The sequence below is a fragment of the Paramacrobiotus metropolitanus genome, unplaced genomic scaffold (assembly GCF_019649055.1).
Source record: "Paramacrobiotus metropolitanus isolate TYO unplaced genomic scaffold, Prichtersi_v1.0 Parri_scaffold0000148, whole genome shotgun sequence".
Classification (NCBI taxonomy): Eukaryota; Metazoa; Tardigrada; class Eutardigrada; order Parachela; family Macrobiotidae; genus Paramacrobiotus; species Paramacrobiotus metropolitanus.
In genome coordinates this window covers 53505-70181 of record NW_026570368.1, presented here as the reverse complement: position 1 = coordinate 70181, position 16677 = coordinate 53505, and the positions used below count along the sequence as shown (strand labels likewise).

Below are 16677 nucleotides of genomic sequence, written 5' to 3'. Positions count from 1 at the left end.
ACGGGCTTGTGGCATTTGGAACATGAATGTGCTTCACAGATATCAACATATTGGATAGTTGTTGTGCATGCCCACGAATTTGGTACCATGTACCGGGTCACTTCACTTAAGCGCGGCGGCATGGGCGTGATGGGTAAATTTCCTTTTTTTCTTAACTTCGATCTCGAATAATGCGAACCCAACCCGTTGCTACAGCGCGACCTTACGACTTGCATAGTTTTGCTTCAAGGTAGAAATGGATGTGGGACTCGTACCTTTCAACCTTCTGATTATCGTATAAGGTTTATTATATCTGTACGTAAACGGTATAATTTTATTGAATATCTGCTAGGTTGACTCTTCTGTCAATTCATCCTTCAGCTATGTCCTCTATCTTCTGCTTCTGAAGTACTGGTGGCGGTGACGTCATCCGGTTCATCCTGTTTCAGAGCTTCCGCTGTCCTCGCCCTCTGGGGAGCAGCGTCACACAGCATTTAAGCAGATTTGGTTCAGCTTCGTGATCTCTAAACTGCGCACTTCGTCCAATGTCCATGTTTTCACAGAAAGAGGTGGATCTCTGGATTGATATTCCCGGAGCATCTGGAAAGAACGCAACACAAGCTGATATAAAAATAGTTTAACAGACGTCGTAGAAAAGAAAATTCTTCGAATTTCGTAACAAAGACCTTGAATAATATTCTCTGTTTTTCTTCGGTCGATATGATCGTATCAGTGCTGCAGCGCAATATTCTCTCCCAATCTAGATGTTCGTTAGAATCCAAATGCGTCTCAAAAATTTTCCAGAGCTGTGTAATATTCACGTCATCAAGATCGAAAGCAGTACGAGGAAACCTGAAGGCCACGCCGACGTAGCGCAGATAACATTCCTTCCATATAATGCGATCGCAGCAGACCGCCAGATTAGAATACAGTTTCAACGTATCCTCTATGTTTTTCGCTAAGGAATACCCTGGATGCATTTTCGTCCAGCGACGGTACAGCACCAAACGCTTAATGCGGACGCCGACATATTGCAGTGTTTCCTGGATGAACTGCATCAACTGATCAACCGGTCTGTCGCCGATCAATTCGCCTGTGATTTCGTGCGGAAGATACTCTCGATCCCTCAAACATATTGTTCGTGTTGCGCTGGTAATCTGCTTCAAGATGCAACTGTACACAACGTAAGTAGTGCTCGAAAAACTGTAACGTGCTATATATTGATTGTATAGTTTCGGCGGAGGTAGGGTGATGCAAACATGTTGCGCAAACTGTGGAGAAACGAGAATTTCCTCCCATAGACGGCAGGCACGCCGGCACTGTTGCTGATAGTTGGCATCCAGTGACTGGAAGACTTCCACTAACAGAATAACAGGCAATATTAAACCGCGCTCGCTGGCGATAAAAGTGCTAGTTTCCATCTCTTCGCAAGCTGGGGCGTCCGGATGACTCAATTCGCTGCTCTTGACCTGCATTAAAAATGTGCGTAAGAAATACGGAGAATTCGGGAATATGTATCAACACGAAATTAAATGGAAAAAAGTTGATATATTTGAAAAATATGCTTTAAAAAGTATATGCAAAGCGCTATCGCACACTACTATGCATATAGACATAATAAAAATACACTGAAATTAATTCTAAATATTGAAATGATTTTCTTGGTACACGGCGTCGCAACTTGCGACTCGCAAGCCGAAGGCAGCTACCTCAATTACTGAAATCGAAATACATAATATAATTCTCGATTACCATATTTTTCTGCTTTGATTTAGTGTAACGGCGGCGTTGCCTATAGCGAAGATGAGCGACCAGTTAGCACTGCTCCTGAACTTCGTCTCCTCTACGCGAAGAGACTGAGTTATCCGCCTTCACTGTTAGATGCCGGTCACCCACGCTGTTCAGCGTAATGAAAAAATGTCCCGGCTGGATGATTCTTTTCCGAAGCTTTGCTGCCGAAGGTGGTACTCGGATCTGTGCGTCTGGGAGCATCTCACGAACTAGTTGACCGGCCAACGTTACTTCCACCACAGCGTCGTTTTCCTTACCTTCCACGAGGGCCACCTTCCAAATGCGTCAAATCGACACAATGAACACTATCTAGCTTCCATTCATTATGCATACTTCGAAAAATCTTTTACATTGTATATGGGCTCCCAGCACATCACAGTCAGATATCTGGGCTCCCTACTCGTTAAAACGCCTGTGAAGCTGCAGGTACAATTTAAGACGAAGTGCATTGTACGACTAACTGGTTAAAGTCAAAATATACGATTCGTGCCAGTTCACTGTGCCTCATGCGTACAGAATGCAGCCGTTTTAATGAGCAGGGAGCCCAGGTATCTCAGTGTAATGTGCTGGGAACCCATATATAAGATTTTTCGAAGTACCAGCTGATGCAAAGATGAAAGGATGCAACAGGTTACCGGGCGCAGATGCAACTTATGGTCCAGTGCTGCTCCGGTCGGGCGGCGATAGTGCACGGAAATGGTACTGTACTTTGCTAAATTAAAACAGAATCACGATCTATATTAATCTTGTGTGGTAACGAGTTAAGAATGCGGTACTGTGGTACTGCAAAATGTCCAGCGGAACTGCAAAATTACACCGCTCTCCAGTCCAGTGATTTGATTAATAGATGAATGGACTTTTTGCACAACGACGTTGATACAGTGCTGCCTCCAGAAAAGTCTGAGTTACGCTCTAGTTATTTTCTCTGATTAGATAACATTTATTAGCTGTCCTGAAAATGATGAAAAAATTAATATAGACTAAATGCAAGTTAAAAGGCTGCTACGATCATCTTGTAATCCATTCATCTGGCCAGTAGCAGCAATTGGCAAAATGACGTTTCGGTTAAGGTTTCAGGTCTGAGAATTGGCGAATCGGCATATCCCACCATGGTTTCCACTTGTTGCGCATCCAGCTGGACAATACATGCAAGCACAACTTGTTCAGTTTCTTGACAACCACACCAGCAAGATTGTCATGTGTCCATTTCCTGCCAAAATACTCTGTGGAGGGCCGAGGATCGGTGCTCTGATAGTACTCCAAAATCTGAAACAATATAAAGCACATTGTTATGTTATTGCGAATTTGCAATGAGCATATCACAATAATACAGTAAATTTTTTTTATTCCAAAATCTTCTCCATATGGTTATATATTTCGATAAAATTAGTGTGGAAATCCAGCGCGGAAACGCGGCTTCTATTTTAGGAACTGTCGGCTGTTCTACAGAGCTACAATGTACGACAAAAAGAGGTTGAACCGATCAGTCGGTCCGCGGTTCAAAACAACCTCGCAACGACACGCCCCACTAAAACTTGGACGCTTACTCAGTACTTTCAGACGCTCGCGCTCCGTGAATATCAAAGTGCCGCTATACTAGTTGCATATCAAAAGGAGTAGAAAAAAATTTTAAACTTTTTGATACTAAACCTGTGGCTGTTTATGGCGAACAGCACAAATTCTAGCCATTTTTGCTTTCCCATAGACTTAAGCATTGATTGCAAGCCAAACGGTTATGCGCACAGATCCTATGCTGTGCCTACGAGAAAGCAAAATGGCTAGAATTTGTGCTGTTCGCCATAAACAGTCACAGGTTTAGTATCAAAAATTTTAAAATTTTTTTCTACACCTTTTGATATGCAACTAGTATAGCTGCACTTTGATATTCACGGAGCGCGAGCGTCTGAAAGTAGTGAGTAAGCGTCCAAGTTTTAGTGGTGGTGTGTCGTTGCGAGGTTATTTTGAACCGCGGACCGACTGATCGGTTCAACCTCTTTTTGTCGTACATTGTAGAAGAGTTATTTTACTTGTTTTAGTTTTTGGAAATATTTGTCTAAGTGTTAAATGGCATTTGCTTGTACAAGTATGAAATTAAAAAAAACACAGTTCGATAACTGCTGAACAGTTTGAATAATTTGCTAAGGCAAGTCTTCTTCTACCTTTGCGAGCTTTTTGCAACCTTTTTACTTTTTGACTTCTTAATTCGCTCGGCTATCCACTGCGTTAGCCGTTCCATATCCACTGTTTCATCCGACAACAGGTGCTCTTCAAAGATGTTCCACATCTGTGCCACCTTAAGGGTTTGCAGGTGAAAAACGACCAACGGGAAGTGAAATTCCGCGACAACACCACACACATTTTCATCATTAAAGCGCATGTAAAAATCAGTCCAGATGATACGTTCACAACAGGAAGCCATCGAGGTGTAGACTTCCACCAAATGTGCGAACCATGCCGGCAAAGAAGAACACGCTAATACGCTGCTCATTTCTGGACGGTAGAAGACCAACCGCTTGATACGGACCTTGACTTCATCCAGTATTGCTCCTGTGTCGTGGATCGCCCAGTCGCAGCGCGAAAAGGTTTCCGTATTGTTATCGGTTTGATGTGTGTCGTCTTGAGCACAGGTGTCGTCGTATAAAAAGATGCTGCGGGTATCGGGCGTTATATGCGTGGAGAGCCAAGACAATGAATCTAAAACGGCAACAAACGAGAATCGTCTTCGCGGAAGATTCGACGGGTAGATATCGGTGCGCAGTTCCGGGGAATTCGCAATGTCGTTCCACAGCGCGCAGACGAGTCGGCAGCGCTGACGATAAACGGTGTCCAGTGAGAGAAAGATCTCTTTCAACAGCTCCAGCGGTAACGGCAACCCGCGATGATCGGCATCGTTCGTTTCCTCCGCTGCTTTGTTATCGTTTAATCCTTTGATCGTATCAGTTTCAGAATTCCCGAGCTGATCCTCGCTGTACGCCTACAGAAACCGGAAAACAGTTATCCGTTCTGTGGTTTAACTATGCTCTACGCGGAACTTCAGAATCACATTTTAATCTGACTCTGCAGTTTTTTTTTGGTACCTGAAAATTTCAAAGCTGTTTATGTTCTGGTTTCGTATCGGCGATTACCAATGCAGCTTATGACATACGCAGATCATGATCAGTTTTCTGTTCTAGAGGTACTTTCAGCGAGTCGGATTTAGAAACGACTTACTGTGCTTTTAGTGAGCATCAACAAATCGTAATGTCCGTTCATTCTTCTACTAATTCGATTTTTCAGGGGTTCTCCCACGCAACGGATGATTCTACCATCAACGGATAATGCTATCAACTATGTTTAAACGTTGTGGATAGTCTGCGTATACTAAAAGACAAAACTTCTCAAGACAGTGTGAACGGAAAAGTACATGTACTCCATCCAGGCACATTCAAACATAGCAAAGTTTGAAGGCAGAAGTTTGCCGGCAGACAGTTTCTTTTTCCTGGCATATCTTATCGTTTGCTGAGGTAACTGCAGTGTTCGGTAAAGACCGTGCACCTGAATCAGTATCGTTATCTGGAGACTGATAAATGAAATTTGATAGCGGTGACACGAAACAACAGAGATTTTAAAAGCATTTGTAACTATTTAGCTGCGGCACTGAAATGGTTTTGTCGGTACAGTCTCCGGCAAGCATGTGCGGCTGCAGCGGACCGCGCTAAAAATGTTACATGCAGGCTTATAGATGGCCTCTTGAAGGTTTCCACTGTCAGTAATTAGCGCTTATTTTCTGCGTGCCAAATCAGAATTTAAGATTTTAGCAAATGCGCATTCGCTGCTTTTCCTGCTTGATGAAGATACAGTGGAGATACCGGTGGAACATGCAAACTGTATAACGCAAATTGTGCTTATCGGTATTTGTCCAATGCAGTTAAACTTGTCTGCTGCGATTCACACGCGTTGTCTACAGTGCCGTAACGCCAGCAAAAGTCAGGAAAATTTACCCTGGACAAGGGATGGTGCGAATCCGGTGTTCGTAGCCTGACTGGGGAAATTGTATTGTTTAGTGTTTGCTCATTGTGAGGCAGAACTAAAACTTTTTTATTCTTGAGATTTTTTTAACAAAATTTTTTTGGGCATTAGGAGAGTTAAGAATTTTAAGGAATTTATTGCTCCTGCTGTCAAATTTCTTCGAACCAAATTTTAAATTGTTGATAATTTGTATACTGGCTGCTTTTCGTGAAAACAGCAGTTTTAAATGCGAAAGCGCCTCAGGCACGAGAGCTGGAAAAATCGTGCAGTTGCTGTTGTTAATGCCAACTATTTTCCCCATTTGCACTGCTGACTGCTGAGAAGAACTTTTCTTACCATCTTGCTGACTTCCTGTTTATCTAGGATACCCATTGCAAAAGCAGTAGTTTAAAACTGGTCTGTCTACCTTTACTTTATTTGACAAACGCATGCTTGTGGTTTTTGTATTGTTTGAAAAGACTCTCTGCGGGGAGTTTCGCAGCGTTTAGCCAGTATGTCTCGGGAGACTCGATAAAATGTTTTGTTATTGACATTAGGTGCGGCGACCTAGTTGTTCTTAAGAATCGTAACCGACCCATCATCACAGGAATCGCGCGAAGTAGTTCATGACAGTTTTTTTAAAGGCCCACAAAAACTGCATTGTGGCAGTTACGCAAGATACGATTGATTTGTAGCTTTTTACTACATACAGATTGAGATACCTATTATAAAAACTTATTTATCAGCAGGCAGCGCACAACCAGGAGCGCTATTTTGTTATTACGGGGTGTTCCTAATAATTATAGAGGTGACTCACGTTATGCAGTGCGACGATTTCTATCGAGTATGTTCAGGTGGATACCGAAAAAGCGGACTGCTGAACGCCAACAGTTTCATTGTCAGTGTCAATGAAAATGCTCTTTACAGCTATCGGGTGGCTTCAGGCTCAAATGGATCAGTGTGCTTCTGCGGTGTTTCCGTATGCAAGAAGTTGCAAACGCACTGCAAGTGAGGTTAGTAAAAACAGCTTTAGGACCACCCCAAGAGATAAATTATGGTATGTAGTCTTACGGCTCGCACGTAGTCACGTATATATTTCGACTTCCGTTCCAGAAAAACTAGGGTAAATCTCTGGACCAATTAGACGGACCTCGATGTAAAGAATTCTTTTAGATCTGGTGCGTTCCTGGATGTGACATAAACAATCACTCAACAGAAAATGCCCGGATACATGGTACTTAATTTGTATGCATGTACGAAACCTTTCACTTTCGCGCACTCCCAAAGCACAATTTTGTTTTGTTTTATGGCATCATTTAGCCAGATAGTTTGTTTACAGTGGCGTGAAAACCGTTTGTGCGCGCAGCACCTGGTTCGGGAGTTATGGCTGTTAGAAAATTCCAAAAAGTTAAATGCATTCAGGTGCACTAAAAGTCTCATTATAGACTAATCTCCTATAAACTGTGCATGGGAACGCATATATTTATGAAGATCGTTTTCACACGGAATCACCGTTCTGAAATTTTTTTGATATCAAAATAATTTTGGAATTCAGTCTTCATACTTACGTGCATTTATGGGCAACATTTAAGGGAGATCTGTTTATATTGACACTTTTGGTGCACCTGAATGCATTTAAGCTTTTTGGAATTTTCTAACAGCCATAACTCCCGAACCAGATGATGCGCGCACAAACGGTTTTCACGCCAGTGTAAGCAAACTATCTGCCTACAAGCCCGTCCGGATGATGAACACGATAGAAAACAGCGAAAAATGTAAATTCATGGGTTACGCCAAGCAACATACTACGCCACGCCGCGCCACACTGTTTACACATGTAACATGCGTTTGGCTGGCTGGTGCCTTGGTACACGCCATATGTTTCAATGAGTATAATCGTGATTGCCTGGCGGAAGGTGTCTAGGAATCGGTCGGTGCAGTAAGGGACAATCTATCTTCGGAGCGCATTTACACATTGTGGTAAACTTAGTGTAGCGGCCATCGTGCTAAGCGCTAATACCGCGCTTAATATGCATTAGCTGTACCTTTACGTGCTCATTATCCGGACGTGCTTGTACAGTATGTCATAAAATAAAACAAAAATGTGCTTTGGGAGTGCGCGAAATGTGTTTTGGGAGTGAAAGTCTTCGTGCACGAACAGAAATTTGGTACCATGTACCGGGTCACTTCCCTTAAAATGCCATATAAACTATCATTAAGCATTGTGAGGACTGTTTTAATTAACGGACTGATACTGGCTGTAAGTAAGCGAAATGCCGCGATTATTACAGACTGACATGGATACCCGGTCAGCATCCGGCGCAATACAATCTTCGTTGGCTGGCCCACCCGTGGATGTGCAGGAAAACCGTGCGGATATTAGTTTGTGTCCCTTATCGCTAAGTTCACAGCGTATTACCGAGTTTGACATGATACCACTGTACTTCTTAAGAAGCTATCGCGTAGACACCCATATTCAACATGTAAAGACGGGTGAAACGGAACCTGTTCTGAGCGGATTAACTGGCAGTTTCGACGACGGTGCCTGGATGTTCATTGGCCTTTTGTCTTCGTGGATAATAGCCGTATTTTGGGTGACCAATATTTTCGTGCGATGCCATTCTCAGATGACGGTTAACGGCGAATACCAGTTGCGGCAAAAATCGTTGAAGAGTTTCCTAAAAACTTTCGTGGAAATTACATACTTAACCTTTAGCCAAGGCAAGACTTACGTTTCAGTTAGTTATGCATCGGCTGAAATGATTAAACGGTTTCTTGCAGCTGACGTCACTCCCCCAAAAGGTGTCGTGACCTACAAGTTCCTGACGATGCTGTGGCTGGTATGGAAGTAATTATAATCGCAACCGCTACGTCATCTTTAACGGCTACCCTTAGTGTCAGTGTTCCAAAGCTTCCCTTTACCTCGCCTGACTCATTGATCGCAGCTGGTTTCCGTGTTCTACGACGCAGTAACGCTGCCGACGATCTTGCTCGAGACGGCGCTGACTTCGCGAGAATGTGGGCACAAGCCATTACGTTTGATACCAATAACACCGACGTCTTGTATAATATCGCCGCGAGCACATCGCGAACGTTGAAAGCCGCAGTGGTATGTTTCTACGGAGATAGCAACGCATGCAGCAAAAAAGGAATCATCCCGGCTTTTGACTTTGGAGTCTACCGATGGGTTAGCATACTGCAAATGAAACGAAGCAGTGAACTGACAAGACCAATCACTTTGAGGTAATGATTGGACACACCGATGCAGTACTGGAGTGTCAACGTTGTCATTTTTGCCGATTCTTTCTTACTTTAATAATTTCTTTTGATTGATTTGTTGTTATACATGACATTTTTATTGGATGTTTTATGTCTGAAAAATCAAAATTTTTAAATGTTCAACAAATTTAAACCGAACATCGCTGCACGGGCCGCTGTATTGACCTATAGGTACTTAAATTCGGCTTCGGCTAACAGATGACACTGCATTGTAGAGTGCAGCAACTTTTGGAAACTGGAATCCTTTCCCATTTCTCCAGTATCCACAAAACAATGTCGTTCAACACGAGCAGTGACAATAACGTGTACAGCCGAAATAAAAAGTATCACCTGGAACAAAGAGGGCCTGCTCAAAATGTAACGTGGAGCCGGCTCGAAAACGTGTTTTTCGCTGTCTTCGGGATGCTAATGGGTCTACCGATAGTTTTCACTGTCGAGGTGCTGTGCAATCGTTTGCGTACTCGCCGGCTTGAAAACCAGCTAAACGGATCGTCATACTGTAAAGATACGAAGCGGTACCAGATTGAAAAAAGGGGAATCCATCCGTAAATTTCTCGCTTGGTGGAAACGAAGATCACTTGACTTACTTGATCGGGAGTATAATCGCTGTCGCAACACGGAGACTAAGCAATCGTTTCTGCGATTCTTTAACCATTTCTCTCTTGAATACAGCAGGATGGAATAGTGACCGGGCGCGAGCCTTCGGCGCTGTCGTTCCGCCGTGGACAGAATTCGAACCTGTCCGAGGGGCAGCAGTTCGCGAATTCGATGCCCATTCAGTACCACTTCCACCGCCTGTCACGTCGATGACGAAGCCATGCCGCAGCAGCCCATCGATTTCCACATCCACAGCGTAAGTGCGGTATATCGAACGCCATTGTCCTTCATACAAATAAATGCATAGTACGGGTTGCGTGAAAGGTGAACGTACACATAGAATCATTGCAAACAGTGCGACAACATGGTGATAGCAGAATATACTGCCAAACCAACCGCTACAGTCTAAAACGGCAGCTGGTATTCTCAGAATAACGGGAATGTGTAGTACTATATCTTATCAGCTGCATACAGAGATCGTTTCGATTCGCAGCAGACACCAAGGAGTCGGAAAGCGAAACAGCAGCAGCCGGTTTCGCGATCAAATATATCAAGCCAATCTTGGCTGATGCCGGTGTGCGTATGCAACGGTTAATCTTGTATGATCGTGTACATATTCTGGGGCAATTACTCCTACACGCCACGCGAGGGAACCGAAGGTGGGCTCGGAACTTTACTTCCTTTGGGCATTTATGCCGAACATGGCCGGAAACGGCCCCGAAGCCATCACAGACAGAAAACAACAACAAACAAAAAATTTTTGCTCTGGCAAATGCAAATGACGCGAGTAACAGTGCACATTTCCCTATTTATAGCCTTCACATGCATTTAACAAGAACACTACAGAGAGACGTGTCGTGTGTCGTAATACGCGGATTCCTTCGTCCGGCTGAATCCGTTCCATTACTCCTACACGCCACGCGAGGGAACCGAAGGTGGGCTCGGAACTTTACTTCCTTTGGGCATTTATGCCGAACATGGCCGGAAACGGCCCCGAAGCCCAAGAAACCCAAGACAAAAAACAACAGGAGCATGATCCGATGCCGCGCAGCATAGAAGACGACGAAGAGTTCACAATTACAAAGGCTGAATCCCGGGATTCCGGGCAATCGGACAAGGATAATCAGAAATGTACGGAATTCCGCGCATTTCCCAATGCATTAATGGGTTACACAATAAAAAAAATAAAGTAATTCTCTGGCGGAAATCACGCTCAGCGCATTACGGTGCTAGGAATGTATGCAGTCGCCGGACCGTATACACAAAGCAGGGTGCTTAGGAAGTCCTGTCGCATCCCACGGCTACAGCAAAACGTTATCAACCGTTGTCCAGTCAATTTGGGAATTCCACAGATTGACCTGAATACACGCAAAATGAGGTCCGCATCGCGGAGGGAAGGCCAAAAGCACACAACAACAATGCACATTAAAAATTCGCACAGATAAGGCAGTGGATCCGGGAAATGTCAAGTAAATGACCCGGTAATGACACGATTGGAGCAGCTGTAATTTATTAATGATGGCAAACTGGCGTAAGCGATGATAAAGTCCGGGTCAGAAGAACAATTAAAATCAGCACTTTGTAGAAATTGTACAGAAAACAAACCAGTACAGGAACTACAGGTCACGGTGGTTGAAGGTTATTTGGCGCTGGTTGCTGGATGCTCGCTGCAAGCAGAAGCACGGTGATCCTTTCGGCAAAACCCGCAAACATGTGGAAAACGGCAAGGGACATCTCGGCAAGGTCGGAGCTCGTTATAATTAAAGCAACAATAATGTGGGTAGCGGGATTCCGTTGTAGTTATGCGATTCGCCTGGGGAAAGTTGACCTTGGCATTACCCGCTTGGAATCCGCAGTTTCGGCGGGAATCCGCTGAAAAGTACCCATCTGCCGTGCAGTCGCGACGCGAAGTGTCCGAAAGGTCAAACTTTTCAATCTCGGCTTCCTCACGAAATTCACAATCAAACGCTACAATAGCTGTGTCGTCGTACATACAGCGTTTGCGAGACAAGTAGACCTGGTATTCCAGGAACTCAATCAGCACCGGTAAGGCGTTGACCTTCCGTGCGAGGTCTAAGGCAGCCATAATGTTGCCGGCAAACAGTTCGTCGCATGAGATTTCATGCGGCTTAACATCCTTAGCGGCTTTGTGAGCTGCCTTCACGAATGGAAGCGTATGTGGTCTGGGTAATTCTCGGGCCTGGACGGACGTTCGGCCGCTCTGGGTGGAACTGCTGGAAGTCCTTCCTGGGCTAATAGAGCCTTCTTCGTCCGAAGCTGACTGGTGGTGCTTGGTGGTGCGGTTTGGGGAACGACTGCAGCGGGAAGGCAGATCCTTGCCGGTTTCCGTCGCAGCAGAATGGCCGGCAGCGTGTTCCATGACAAACACCTCAAGCCGGTTGCGGTCACGCGTGTTGCTGATGAAGTCCAAATTGTCGGGAAATTTCCTGACCTTCGCCAACAGCATAACATCGTCAAGGGAATTGTATCCGTTGTCAAAGAGCTGGGAAACGGACGCTGCCGAAATTCCGATGGCTGCAGTCAGCTGTGAAGGGGGATCACCATCACCTGCTGCTGCGTCCTCCTCAGGTTCCGAAGATTCATCCGGATGAAACAAATCGTAGAGCCGCTTGACAAGTACGGGTTTTGTTTCGTCAAATACCTGCTCGCCTTCCTCTTCGACAATGAGCCGTTTGACCTCTTGGAGGTTCAAGCGGCCCAACTTCTTAAGGTTAAACGTGCGAGCTTCTTCAATAGTTACGGACATGATAACACGGTAAGGGTTAAACTGCTAAACCTAAAAAACGGTGGATAAGAATTAAAAAATTTTTCCTCTGGCAAATGAAAATTTTTGCTCTGGCAAATGCAAATGACGCGAGTAACAGTGCACATTTCCCTATTTATAGCCTTCACATGCATTTAACAAGAACACTACAGAGAGACGTGTCGTGTGTCGTAATACGCGGATTCCTTCGTCCGGCTGAATCCGTTCCATTCCATCACACTTTGGCTTACTGGTCTCGGGACACTGCCGATTTTTACGTCGGAGTGGCAACATACTGTGAGCGTATCATTTGGAAAAAGTTTGTCGTGAGCTTTACTGATGTTGACGAACCCAGTGAAGTCATCGAATTCCGTTTTCCGTTCGTGGTTTTCGAGCTGCAATCGCTTGAAGTTGCACAAATTTGGGACTTGTTTAAGGACAACCTGCTTTCTACGAAACCAGTGAATTTAAAGCCGATAGCGCAAAGGACAAGTGTGCAAAGGGCAAGTGTGTACGGCCACCGAGATGTGCACATCGTGATGTAAGCATTTTGTGGCAGTGTACCACAGACAGCACATTCTGCATCATTGCTGACCATTGTTGGCCTTCGCCACTCTTCGGTTTATCAGATGCTTTTGATGACGCGCTTGTCGTCTCCTGTTTCTAGACCATCGGCCACCACTATTAGATAGTTGTATTAGGTGAGGCATATTGTTCTCGGTTAGTCGGGCATGCGGAGGCTCGGCGACGTGAGCGCGCTACCGAAGATGCTTGGTCATCGTCGTGTTCCTGTTTCCCTAAAACATGACTGAGAATGCTTATAAGTTAATTAGCATGGAGCACGCATCAGCGTCTCATTTTCCCGGCGATCGATGCCGACCTATTCAGCATGCGGTTATTGTGCAAGATTGTTGTCGATTTTTAATCTGGCATTCGCTAGGCGACGACCGAGGTGGACTTCCTGTTATCTCTGCCTTACGTCTCTGCAGCCTGCGTGGATTTTCTAGGTTGCATCGCTATAAAAATATTATGATTTGCAGAAAAACGTTTCCTCATTTAATACGAGACTGCAAGCATGTTCAACACGACCGTGAATTTCTCCGTAGAATTGTCCAACGGAACCACCCTTTCGCCACAATCGCGGGTGGTATGGCCATTCGACTCGATCATGACCTTAACATGCAGCATCCTTATGGCCATCTTAAACTCAGCGCTAGCCGCCATATTTCTCGTTAAACGTGATCTACGTTCCGCCTTCGCATCCTACTTAACCGCCCTGCTCCTCTTCAACGTCCTGGTGTCCATCCACGGGTTCCTGTACGTTATCAAATCCCAGTATCCAGTGTACATGCGCAGTCACCGCTTATGTGATTTCCGCCTGTATGTTTCTTGGGTGGTGACGGGAATTCCGTTGAATCTCCACGTCCTAATCACGATTAACCGCATCTGGGCCATCGCCTTTCCGATGTCCTACCGTAACCACCATTCTCCGCGGTTGGCATGGATGCTGGTCGCGGCAGTGACGGTCTACGTGCATGTTGTGTGCTTGCCGGGTGTAGTACTCGATGGGATTTACTATCGGATGCCGGTAGAGAAAGGTTGTGTAATTAATACTCTAGCCCAGCCGCGGTGGAACCAAACGGCGATGCTGCTCATCTTCGAATTTCCCGTTGCCTTCATCGGCGTTTCCTGGATCTATCTGCTGGCTAAGCAACGCCGGCATCGACACTCGGTGGGGACTATAGCCCTGGTGGCAATGGGAACGCAGGTGCAGGACGGACCGACGCCACCCCGGAATGAAAATACCGGGAAAATGCAGTCGAATAGGAGACGGTTTAGCCGAGGATTTGTTGTGTTTTCCGCGCTAACTCTCAGTGCGGTTTTATGCTGGACACCGTACGAAACCTACTACGTTATCTGGGCGTTTGTGGACCTGAATGAGACGGATCAGCGCTTTGTAATGCTGTGCTTGGGCTTATACTTGATCCAACCGGTCCTGGATCCTGTTCTCATTGTCCTGACCATGCCGGATTTGCGGAGGACGATTAGGGGAATTTTTGATAAAATGAAGGCGGTTTTTACCCGATCTTGAAAGGCAGAAGACATCAGCTGGAAGCTTATACAACCGTCCGCAATATTTTAGTATCCATTTTAAACTTATGTTTAGCACCTTTGTACTCTGACCAGCGTATCTTTCACATGGTACCTCATGGCGTTACTTTTGTATATAATACTACTTCCGGTGATCATTGCTGATCGACGTCATCTAGAAAATTTATCCGTATTTCAAACTAAGCCATCGTATATGCAAATTTAGGCTTCATCTTTCTTGGGTTATCATGAGAATTCTGCCGAAACTTTGTTCTCGTTGCTCTAGTTTCTTTAACCGACTATGAGCCATGGTATTCTCACTATCTTACGCAATCGCTATTCAGTCATGAACAAAATCGTTGGAGACCGCCGAATGATTCTTTATGTATATTGTGTGTTTCCTGTGACGTCATGCTCAGTAGCGCCCACCATCGTTTATCGGTGGAGAAACACGACTGAAAATGTATTAAAGCCTTAAAGGCACTGTACCTACTGCCGAAGATATTCATTGCGGATACGTTTCTGTACTTGTTGTTTATCCAAAGGCAGCGCAGTAATATAATTCATCATGTTAGCAAAAGGGTGTGGGTATTGACGCAAAACGGAACCATGGATGAGCAGCCAGTAAAAGATAAACCGAGACGGTGTACGCAAGGATTCTCGGTGTAATCGACCTTAACGATAAGTGGAATGTTTTACTGGGCGCCGCAAGGGGCATTCGTATTGCACAGTAAAAACGTGGATTAAAGGGAAGTGGACAAATTCTTCCTTAGTGCTTGTCTGATACTGTATTGGATAGAACTGGTTTTTTTTATCCGCATTGCGCTAACTAAAGAACGGCTGTGAGATAAATAGAATTTCCTAAAGAAATGTCTTAGGTTTACAGAGGTTTTACATGTACAGAATGGCAAAGTACCACGGCTTTAGCCATATGTATTTATAAATTGTGATTGACGTTGTAATGAGCATCAGCATTATTTTACGCGGTATCGCTTTAACGATAAAGCTGTCAGTCTTACAGATCCTCTTATAAATGCCACGGCAGTGGGTGTACATGAAAAGAAAACTTATACGTAAAATTCTGCAGCTTTGGTAAAACGACTTATTATTCATCGGACTCGAAAATGGAAGACAATGGCGTATCGGTCGTTCTGAATTTGTTGCATCTGCGAAAGATACACGCAATTCCGGACGACGCACCAAGCACGGTAACATCGCACGGTACCAAGTAACAATTGCCAGACAAACGCACAGAAGAAAAACTTTTTGTACTCCTGAACCGAAAATACACATATTAATGCACGTATTAGAGAGAAAAATACTTTTTGTTACGGTAACACGCTCACATTTGCCATTTAAATTCACTTTTATCCAAGCCCGCTATCCTTAAATTTTCCCTCCGTCTTTTGGACTTGGCCTTGACCGTATCAGGTTATATAAGCACAGATTTTTGCAGAAGATTGAGTACTCTGCAGGACTATACAAGTCCTTCGACAATCTGCTTATTCAGATATTACTAATGTTTTGTTGGCTTGTTATTTTCGTTATCGGAAATGAGCTAGTCCACTGTATACAGAGCCTGTAGATGATTTGCGCTGCAATTTCCCGCAAAATGTTCGACTGTTGCTGAAATAATGCAGGTTTTGTTTTCACATTTTTAAGTACCATTCCACTCACCCTTAAAAACCATTGCAACGCCCATACATAGCGTTAACAATTTATGAAATAACTGCGTATTGTAAAATAGACAGTTTATTCCATTTCAGTTATACTGTACTCTAACAGGGGATGAACGGCTAGTTCACCCCTGTGCGAACAGAAACGGAAACTGAACGACAACACCATTCACACCTTTAACTATCTCTCACATAACACATCAAAGGCCACCGCAGCAGCTTCTGCTGCGCGGCAAAATGAAAAAGCATGCAGCTCAGACGATGAAATCAATCAACTGAAGGAGCTACCAGATTTAGAATCGGCCCACGCTCAAACTCTGGCTCTGACCGCGACTACTCTTTGACAACCGAAACTTTGAAACAGCCCAGTAAAAACAGTTTCTTAGGTTCCCTATGTTATTCTTAGTTTACTCTTCAGGTCATAGGTTATTGTGAGTTTGTTCTTATAATTCTTAGGTCTTTTAGGTTTCTTAGGTCTTCCTTAGGTTTCTTAGGTCTTCCTTAGGTTTCTTA

At 44.5% G+C, this 16677-nt stretch overlaps 2 protein-coding genes across 2 annotated transcripts; one reads left to right on the top strand and one right to left on the bottom strand.

The window, feature by feature from the left end:
- Positions 1–249: 249 nt before the first annotated feature.
- Positions 250–5183, bottom strand: LOC129599558 (uncharacterized). The gene is made up of 6 exons (XM_055497847.1): positions 4981–5183; positions 3930–4744; positions 2406–3036; positions 1732–2043; positions 666–1448; positions 250–579 (listed from the first exon to the last, which is right to left on the bottom strand). The coding sequence occupies exons 1-3, from the start codon at positions 5020–5022 to the stop codon at positions 2934–2936; spliced, it is 960 nt and encodes a 319-aa protein (XP_055353822.1). The 5' UTR covers positions 5023–5183; the 3' UTR covers positions 250–579; positions 666–1448; positions 1732–2043; positions 2406–2933.
- An 8289-nt stretch (positions 5184–13472) lies between these two features.
- LOC129599569 (delta-type opioid receptor-like) lies at positions 13473–14489 on the top strand. Its single transcript, XM_055497854.1, has one exon. It carries the CDS (start codon positions 13473–13475, stop codon positions 14487–14489), a length of 1017 nt encoding a protein of 338 aa, XP_055353829.1.
- The last annotated feature ends 2188 nt before the right edge of the window (positions 14490–16677 follow it).

What these genes read in the sequence shown, in the direction of transcription:
- LOC129599558 (XM_055497847.1), bottom strand. Translation starts at nt 5,022, where the DNA reads ATGAACGGACATTACGATTTGTTGATGCTCACTAAAAGCACA. An exon ending in TGATGCTCACTAAAAGCACA is followed by an intron (nt 4,745 to 4,980) that starts GTAAGTCGTTTC and finishes CGGTTTCTGTAG; the next exon opens with GCGTACAGCGAGGATCAGCT. An exon ending in GTTGCAAAAAGCTCGCAAAG is followed by an intron (nt 3,037 to 3,929) that starts GTAGAAGAAGAC and finishes ATATTGTTTCAG; the next exon opens with ATTTTGGAGTACTATCAGAG.
- LOC129599569 (XM_055497854.1), top strand. Translation starts at nt 13,473, where the DNA reads ATGTTCAACACGACCGTGAATTTCTCCGTAGAATTGTCCAACGGAACC.